This window comes from Mesoplodon bidens (genome assembly GCF_964165515.1).
Source record: "Mesoplodon bidens genome assembly, chromosome: 15".
In the NCBI taxonomy this organism is placed as follows: domain Eukaryota; kingdom Metazoa; phylum Chordata; class Mammalia; order Artiodactyla; family Ziphiidae; genus Mesoplodon; species Mesoplodon bidens.
In genome coordinates this window covers 50,183,044-50,192,983 of record NC_138171.1, presented here as the reverse complement: position 1 = coordinate 50,192,983, position 9,940 = coordinate 50,183,044, and the positions used below count along the sequence as shown (strand labels likewise).

The 9,940-nt window shown below is 42.9% G+C and overlaps 1 protein-coding gene across 1 annotated transcript in view; it reads left to right on the top strand.

The window, feature by feature from the left end:
* Window positions 1–7,142: 7,142 nt before the first annotated feature.
* VWA3A (von Willebrand factor A domain containing 3A) overlaps window positions 7,143–9,940 on the top strand; it is a 50,178-nt gene continuing 47,380 nt past the window's right edge. The window contains 1 exon segment of the mRNA XM_081256441.1: window positions 7,143–7,269. Within this exon segment, the coding sequence (XP_081112567.1) occupies window positions 7,256–7,269 (14 nt within the window). The 5' untranslated portion in view covers window positions 7,143–7,255.

Sequence of the window (9,940 nt, the reverse complement as noted above, 5' to 3'; positions counted from 1 at the left end):
CTTCTCTTTGGTAATACTGTAGGAAAAGGCAACAGACTGTCTTTAAAAACAATAATATGGGTGAAAAAATTATTTTGGGTTACTCTTCCATCAACTCCCTTCTAACCACTGTATGAGAAGATTATAGGAAAAACACCAAGACTAGTGGACTGTGGGTTCCTTTTATGCAAAGTCAACTCTTCTGGGTCACAGTTACCCAGCAACAAAATAAAAGTAGTTATTTATAAATTGTATTAAAGATAGAAAGTATAATGCTATATTATTTTTTTAGAATTTTGGTTCTTTTCCCAGCAGGAAAAAAAATTCTGGGATGATATTTTGAAGCACATTTAAGGTTTCTACAAAGAAGCCCCAGTTCCAAAGACTAAGACCACCCAAGATTAAATTTCAAGAAGAAACTTTTCATGAGACTTGTAAAATTTCAGAGCTGAATGAAATCTAAAAGCATGTTCGGTGTTTCCATTTTCCAGATGAAGAAATCAAGGACTCAAAGGCTTATTGACTTTCCCAGAGTCACATAACTAGGTCTCAGAACACTCAATGTAGAAAAGAATGTCTTTGACAAATAGGCCTTGGACAGTTTTTGGCCTAGGACAGTTGTTCAAATTCTATAGTCACTTAAACGAATCTTTCTTCAACTAATCTCCATCTACTTCAATTCATCCAGATCATTTCTGCCAAAATAATCTTAACACAAAAGAAACTTTTCACTTCTTTATTTGAGTTCCTGTCACGCCAGCAGTCTACAGAATGAAATCCAAACTTCTTTAGCATAATACTGAAAACCCTTAATGAGCTGGCTTCAAGCTGTCTCCTCTCCTCAGCCTTATTTCCCATCATTCTCCCTTTTCGCTTTTTACTGATAAACCAGCCTATTCTCCATTCTTTTACCACACCTTGCTCTCTGTCTTAGCTGTGTCTGTATGACTTCCCCCTTGCAATTTCTTTAATCCCTCCTGTATTTGAAATAATCTAATTTTTTGTGCTTTGTTTCTCTTTTGCTTGTACTTCTGTAACAGAACTTACTAGAGGGGAATCGACTGCCTGGATTGAAGTCTCAGTTCCACAATAAATCACTTAATAAATCACTTAACCTCTGTGCACCTTGGTTTTCTCACCTGTAGACCGGGCCTGATAGTACCTACCTTATAGAGTTATTGCTGGTTTAAATGAGATAAAGTGTGGAAAGTTCTTGGTACATAGTAAGCCTTCAAGTGTTACTGCTGATGTTATTAAACACTTCTCTATAACTAGATCATAAACTCTTGAACTCAAGGAATGTGGCTTTCTCATAGTCCAGAGACCTGACACAGTGCTTTGCACATGAATTATCATGATTAAATTTGGGGCTAGGTTGTAAAGGAAAATTATGAAACTATATTTCCTGGAGATGTGAAAGGTCCAGTCACCTGTCTTCCAGGATTGTTTCAGTGAAATTTTTCCTGAAAGCAGAAGCTTGCATAGATCATCAGCCTTTATAAGTAAGTGTGGTTATTTTACTGGTAAGTATTTGACTGTATAATATGCCAGTCTTGCTGACCTCCTTAGGATTCCTCTGGACTCAAGACCCTTTACTACTAAACTCACAGTGCTCTAATATTGATACTTATACAGAGGACCAGGATGATGCAAGTACCCTGTCGATCCTGAAGAGAACTCTTTGGAGGCTTCTTCAAGCTTGTGGGTTCTCCGTTCTCTTGAAGCCATCCATACATTTGGTATGTTTTGCAGAGACTTGGTTCTGCCAAGATGGTTTTAATTATTTCTGCTAAAAGGAACGGACTCAAGGATTTGATCTCATTTTAGATGTGGTTTTCCCCAACTGACCATCTTATGGCGCATTTTAGTAGATACTTTCAATGTGTTTGGTCACCATTAAATCAATCTCTATTTATTATCTCTTGGGGCAAGTCAGTAAAATAAATACCATGTCCTGACTCTGGCACTCTTTTCATACTTAATAATTAATTACTTGTTAAGTATTAATGTTTAAATACTTAATTTAGTTGTATAAGACAATTCAAGTATTTTCTTTAATAAAAAAAATAAAAACCCTTTCTTTTACATTCCTTTGTTTTCTATGGCAAAATGCAGTTTTGAAAGATGAATATCTTTCAGTGTCAGTAAATATAGATCTTCCTCATTTTTAATGGCTGTATAGTATAGATAGATACCTCTATTACATACTGTAGATATATAGATATATTTCTCTTCCCCTGTTGTACATTTAAGTTGTTTCCAAGTCTTTGCTTTTACAAATAATGCTGCTCTGAACTTAGCCCTTAGATGACAGAAACTTCCCAAATATCATAATAATCTGACATTCTAACTGAAGCATATCAACTACTCTATTAAGGCAATTCATATTTTTTGAAAAACTGTGGTTAAAAAATAGTGGCATTCACAAGAGTTTAGAGAAAGAAACTAACATTAAATTCATGTTGTGTTTTTCCATATGTCATCTTAATTAATACTCCTCCTGTGAAGTAGGAGATAGTATTGTATAGACTAGAAAACACTAAGGATCAGAAGGGTGAGCAATTTACCCAAAGTTCTATTAGGGAATCTGGGTTTCAAACCTAGGTTCCCTGACTTCAAATCTAGGACTGCTTCTGCTGTCCCACATTGCCAGTTTGGCTAGTCTAAACGAAATAAAAATAGCTTGTCCCAGTTGCATGATTCCTTGGCTCAGACATGAGCAGCTAAATCTATGGTTTGCTTCTTCTGGATGTGGAATGCAAACAACCATAAAAAGTAGCCTCTACTTGTGAATATTACATATTTTGTTGAAAGAAAAAAATTATGTAAGTTATTATTAAGTTGTGTTTAATCTGCCATCATTCCCTGCTCGTTGTCAAGATTTCTGCAATCATTGCTCAGTGGTATTTTATAGCACTTACTTCCTTGACTGGTGAATTATACCATGTTATCCATTGGTTTTATTGGAACCCTTTTGAGAACTGAGCACCCAGGGAAATTTTCCCAAAGAAGCTATCTCCTATCCTCCCTGTAGCACTTAAAAAAATCAACTAGATCCCTTCTTCCTTGTTGGTAGGAAATCTATTGGCCACTGGGGATACCCTAGGGTTGTGCACAGATCCATGGCTGAAACTTTAGAAAGTCCCCTCTGGTCGTTTGTCATTTGCCTATACCCATTGCTGCTGAAACATCAACTGTTCCAGGCTGAATGGTGCAGTAATTCTACAGTACCCAATCCCATGCTTGGAGCTTGGTAACCTTTGGTGAGCTGTGAGCCCCTATGCCTCTGGACTTTCTTCCTGTATGTACCGACGACCCATTTCCTCTCAGGTCTTGCCTTCTCACCACTGTTGCTACCAAACACGGGACAGGTCCCTCCTCCCTCTGATTTTTCAGATCTGATTTCTTGACCTCTGTTTATCTGGGGACTGTTCTCTCCCCTTTGGCTTTCCTCAGTCTTGTTTGCCTAGTGCCCCCTTCTTTGGTTAAACAAAATAAAACAACAAAAACAGCTCTTTTCATGGGGCTGATTTCACCCTCTGGTTCCAGGACTAGGTGCAGAAACCAGGTCTGGCCAGTCAGAGTCACAGTGATTGGTTCAAGAATGAGCATAGGGCTTCCCTGGTGGCGCAGGGGTTGAGAGTCCGCCTGCCAATGCAGGGGACGCAGGTTCGTGCCCCGGTCTGGGAGGATCCCACATGCCGCGGAGCGGCTGGGCCCATGAGCCATGGCCGCTGAGCCTGCGCGTCTGGAGCCTGTGCTCCGCAACGGGAGAGACCACAACAGTGAGAGGCCCGCGTACCGCACAAAAAACAAACAAACAAACAAAAAGAATGAGCATGTCCTGTTACTAAACCAAGCTGTGGACTTTGCTGGAACTCCTGGAAAAGAGTTGTTCTCCTTCCTTTAGGATGCTAAAAGCTATGGAGGGGAAAGCTTAGTGCTGATGTCCCAAGTTTACCAACCACTCCTAAAGAAGCTACCTAAGAATAAAGCCATCACAGAAGAAAAGAAGCTGAGAAGTGGAGACAGATTTCTGTTAACATTTTAGCCTTTGGATCAAGCCATGCCTGAAGCCAGAATTATCCCTGGATTTTTCTTTTATCTGATCACATAAATTCCCTTTTTCCTTTAAGCCAGTTTGAACTGGGTTTCTGTCTCTTTTAACTGAAAGAATCTTTATATACCTTCCCACTTTCCTTTTGACATTAAACACATCCCTCACATCCCGTGCTTTGGCATGTCACTTTATAATCATTCAGGTAGCTTAGGCTTTTACAAAAGACAGAAAAAACTGTTGACTTCAAGCTGCTTCTTAAAAAGCACCTGCAACTGCTTGAAATGGAGGAAAGAAATAGAGCAAAATACAAATTAATACCTAAAGAAATATATCACACAATAATATTGTCTTAGCCTGTTTGGACTACTATAACACCACAGACTTAGGTGGCTTATAAAAAACAAATTTAACTAGATGTTAACTAGATTTATTGTGGTGATCATTTCCCAATATATACATATTATGTTGTACACCTGAAACTAATGTAATGTTATATGTCAATTATACCTCAATTTTTAAAAAAAAGGGAAAGAGGATTTTTTTTTTTTTTTTTGGCCATGGCGCGAGCAGCTTATGGGACCTTAGTTCCACAACCAGGGGTCGAACCTGGGCCCTTAGCAATGAGAGTGCAGAGTCCTAACCACTGGACCACCAAGGAATTCCCAAAAAGCGGAATTTTAGATGCTGAAAACAAAACCATCAAAGTCACCATTATCTGCTCATTTTAACACATGAAGATAATAGGGACTAAATATAACACATCACTACGGTATTTATCAAAAAGCTAAAAGATCTTTGGAATTCAATTTTTTCAGACAAAAAAATCCATGAGGTGCCTACACTATATATTATGTAACATCCCCATCAGAGAATGAAGCAGTATTCCGTAATCACAAAACATCTAAATATTCACATTAAAGGGAACAAATAAAGACTGTAACTAGCCTCATGCCAGTTCAAGTCAGGCTTTGCCATGAAATGAGCATGCTGTGAACCTAAGATACAAAACAATATTCACTGCAACATCACTTTTTGTTTTTGTTTTTGTTTTTTTTGCGGTACGCAGGCCTCTCACTGTTGTGGCCTCTCCCGCTGCGGAGCGCAGGCTCCGGACGGGCAGGCTCAGCGGCCGTGGCTCACGGGCCCAGCCGCTCCACGGCATGTGGGATCTTCCCGGACCAGGGCACGAACACGTGTCTCCTGCATCGGCAGGCGGACTCTCAACCACTGCTCCACCAGGGAAGCCCCAACATCACTTTTTAAACATTTATTTCTCACAGTTCTGGAGGCTGGAAGTTCGAGATCAGGGCGCCAGCATGGTCAGGCAAGGGCCCTCTTCTGGGTTGCAGACTTCTCATATCCTCACATGGTGGAAGGGGGCTAGGGAGCTCTGTCAGTTCTCTTGTATAAAGGTGCTAAGCCCTCATGACCTAATCACCTCCTGAAGACCCCAACTCCTAATACCATCACATTAGAGGTTAGGTTTTTAACACATGAATTGCAGGGTGGGGACACAAACATTCAGATCATAGCAAATATATTTTGAGTAATGGTAACAGTGTAGAGCTCCTAAATAGAGACCAGAGGTAAGGTGACCCATCAGGTCCCAAGAACCTAAGGTAAGAGGAAAAGAAATTCCTCCTGTGCTCTGATTCCTTACATGGGGCCAATCGTGAGCTATATACAGCCTGAGGAGAACTGAGAAAGATGGTACCAGCACGAGCTTTCTCCTTGGCTGGTCATACAGCCTGAAAATCTTACTCTGCTTTATCCATCTGGCACAAATACGTCCAGAACATGTGTCATGTAAACTCAAATAGAAAAAAGCAGTAACAAAGAACTTTGCAATGTTGGGTTTTACTTCTTGTAAAATGTTGAAAACCCATGTATCCAGGAGCAAAGGCCGTCGTGAAGGTGATAAGCCATCTATCTTGAGCCCCTGTGTCTCCAAAAATGGTGTCTCAAAGTTAGCCAGCCCCTCTACCCAGGATTTCCAGTAAGGTGGGCACAAGGACACTTACCTCTTGCTCACAGAGTAGCCTTTGGTTGGTTGCTCTCAGCCTCTTGTGACTCTTCCCTCTTCTGACTTCCTTACCTCTTGCTGATCTCCCTCCTCTCCTGCCTTGTTGGTGCTGACCAAATGCCATGATTTACACCCCATGACTCTTCTGCCCAGAGCGACTGGTGGTAGTTAAGCTGTCTCTATTTTGAAGGGTTTTGTTGTTTCTGATCTGGCCTGTAGGAGGCACTGGAGTCAACATCTGAAGGGGTTCTCTACCATACAGTGACTACCACAAGTAGCACATATTCTAAATTATAAATTAAAGATTCAGAAAGTGAAGGTAGTGATTTGAGAAATGACCTGGATAAGAAAAACTAAGTGCAGTTAGCCACTGCAAGCTAGTTGACATTGAGCACATCACTTCATCTCCTGATTTCCATAGAAGGAGTTGGAAAGGTCCCCACCTGTGGGCTAAGGGCTGGTTACATCATAATCACCTGGGGCCATTGTTAAATATTCATGTTCCTACACTTTGCTACAGTTCTGTATCAATCTCCCAGATGGGAATGTATGTATGTTTTCTTAGCAAACAACCCAGATCATTCTGATGGGCACCTGGGTTTGGGAACCACAGCAGTAGATGATCTCTTCTTATGCTAAGAAGTCACTGAGTCTGCTGCTGTGTTAGCCTGGTTTGGGTGGAGATGGACCTGGCAGGGGTGAGGGAATGCCAGACCTCTCCCAAGGAGTGTGTCTGGGGGGCTCTGCGGAGGAAGAGAACGTTACCACCTTTCATGCATGTCACAGGTTCTCTGCTGTCTTTCTTCAGTTCCTACCACAAGAAGGCAGCAGGCATCAGGGCTCCACTGGTCTAAACCACAGTTTTCTGCTGACCCAAAGGTTCTAAAAATAGAAAAGTGGTGCAAATCTTGCTCCCCGGCCTTTGCGGGGGCAGAGAAAAGCAGAGTGCCCAGGGAGAGGTTGTTATGAACAACAAATTGGTAATTTCTTCCCAGGGGTGAGGAAGGTTTTTCCCTGTCCCTGCCTCAAGCTGCAATGGTGCAGTCTGTTACCTTGGAGACCAGCAAATACTTCCCGACAGGGCAAGCGTCCCTGTTGAGTTGCTTGGAGGAGCTTGGAGGAACTAGAAGTGGGAACCAACGAAAACAGTCCTGGGATGACCAGGGGCCCTTCTCCCAAAGATGGAGAAATAAATGGAGAAATGCAGGTGAAGTTGAGAGTCACAAGGGTTGACAGGGTGGTAAAAGAGTGGGCGGGGGGAGGCCCAGACTCTAAGCTCTGGACTAAGTGAGAAAGATTTAGGGAGCCTGGGTCTTAAGCACCTGCTCCCTACCTGCCAGACATTGTGCTACATGCTGGGGGTACAACAGCAGACAAGGAAGTAATGGGGCTGCTCCCGAGAATGTCTGTGACCACTTGGTAAGAGACGGCCAGGAGGCGGCAATAGGAGGGAATGATTTCCTCCTTGGGGGTTGGGGGGCAGCAAATGGGGTTCAGGAAAGACTTCCTGGGTTTTCTTGTCAAACACAAAGGGCAAAGGGCAACGCTAGAAGTAGGTCCAACTTGAAAAAAGAAGAGTATGAATTAGCAAGATGTGTGTAGGTAGGGGTTACAAGGGTGTGTAGAAGGATGCAGGATGAGGTAGAGAGGCAAGCAAAGAATAGATCCAAATGGAATGAAAAGCCTTGTGAAGAAGGTTTGACCTGCTTGTCCACGGTACTGAGAAGCCATGGCAGGGTTCTAAACGAGTAGTAACATGAACCATTCTGCATAACAGAAAAATCGTTCTGGCAGCAGATTGTAAAATGGATTGGATGGGGGAAAGACTAGAGGTTATTAGGCAGTTAAAAATACAAACCCTGGGGGTGGCTTTATCCTGGATATTTAGGAGAATCCTAGATCCAGCTGTTAGCAAATCAGGAAGTTAGCTGAAGATTTTCTTTTATCCACTAATCAGGGCTACCTCTCTCCCTTTGACAAGATGCCACCTCCTAAGGACCGGCTTGCATATTCTCTTCCCCTCCTGTGACCAGTCTCCCAAGGTAATGTGGCCCACCTTTCTCTAAACTCTGGACCTGCCCTGAGTACATTTATTCAACAAATTTTTTTTAGCAACTACTATGTTCTAGGCAATGTTTACATAAAACTGTTCTAACAGTGAACATAAGTCCCTGCCCTCATGGACCTTACTTCTAGTGGATGGATGGATGAGAGAGGGTGGGCCAGAGACAGATAATTAGTAAATATATAGAACATCAGATGATGAAACGTGCTACGGAGAAAACAAAATAGGGGCAGGGAGGTACTGTCTGAGATGGGGTAATCAAAGAAGACCTCTCTGATAAGGTTTCATTTGAGCAAAGGCCTGAGGGTAAGGGTTGTCCAGCTCTGCCTACCAGCTCTCTCTGGCACCTAGCGTGCACTCTATAGATGTGCGCGGAATGAACGAGTGCTTGTGTCATATGCTGAAGTTCTGGAAGATGCAGCAGATTTTGAAATGGTATTCTGCATTCCCATAGCCCTTTGTATTTCACAAAGCTCTTGTACATTCTCAATTTCATTTGATCCTTCTGACGATGGAGTTGAAGTAGGCAGGGCAGTTACTATTATCCCCATGCCATTCTGCAGATGAAGAAACCAATGGTCCAGTGCTCCTAGCACACCACATTGTTCTGCTAGTTTTATGCAACCCAAACACCCCTCCATTGGCCAACACAAGTCGTCCCAGAATCCAGTCATGCAAGCCTCTGAATTCATTAGGTTGTTAATCACTGACTGAAAAGAGGGAACTGAGACTGCGGGGTGTCCAGTGTTGATGAGGTATTTCTATTCCAGCAGTCTCTGCCACAAGAGTCTCCCAGCAAAGCATACTGAAGTAAAGCCGCTTTTTCTTTTTTTGAGATATTGCCACATTATCTTGGTGCTTCTCAAAAGAAACTTCCTCTGAATAAAAGATTAACGACCCCGGGCTTCCCTGGTGGCGCAGTGGTTGAGAGTCTTCCGGCCGATGCAGGGGACACGGGTTCGTGCCCCGGTCCAGGAGGATCCCACGTGCCGCGGAGCGGCTGGGCCCGTGAGCCATGGCCGCTGAGCCTGCGCGGCTGGAGCCTGTGCTCCGCAACGAGAGAGGCCACAACAGTGAGAGAGGAAAAAAAAAAAGATTAAAGACCCCAAAGAGAAAAGCAAGTTGCCGAACCATCATTAGGCTATTTAATTTAATGGTTTCATAAGAACACACACTCCAATGTTGAAGCTGCAACTCCATCTGGAGTTTCTCACTTGCGGTGTTTTAGACAATATTTTTTTTGTTGCAAGTAACAAGAAATATAAATGAGGTCACTTGGGCTTCCCTGGTGGCGCAGTGGTTAAGAATCCACCTGCCAATGCAGGGGACACAGATATGAGCCCTGGTCATGGAAGATCCCACATGCTGTGGAGCAACTAAGCCCGTGTGCCACAACTACTGAGCCTGCGCTCTAGAGCCCATGAGCCACAACTACTGAGCCCATGTGCCACAACTACTGAAGCCCGTGTGCCTAGAGCCCGTGCTCTGCAACAACAGAAGCCGCTGCAATGAGAAACCCACACGCCACAATGAAGAGTAGCCCCCGCTCACTGCAACTAGAGAAAGCCCGTGCAGCAACGAAGACCCAACGCAACCATAAATAAATAAATACATTTATAATAAATAAATAAATGAGGTCGCTTAAGCAAAAAGGAAGGGAATTAGAAGGAACAAGTATCTCACGGAACCCAAGAGCAGAAAGTGAAGTCAATTCTTCAGGAACTGAGGTTTATCTCCCCTCCTCAGAATATTTACTGTCTGCCAGTCCCTGCTCTCACATAACTTACAGTCTAACGGGAGAAAGATGCCAGTT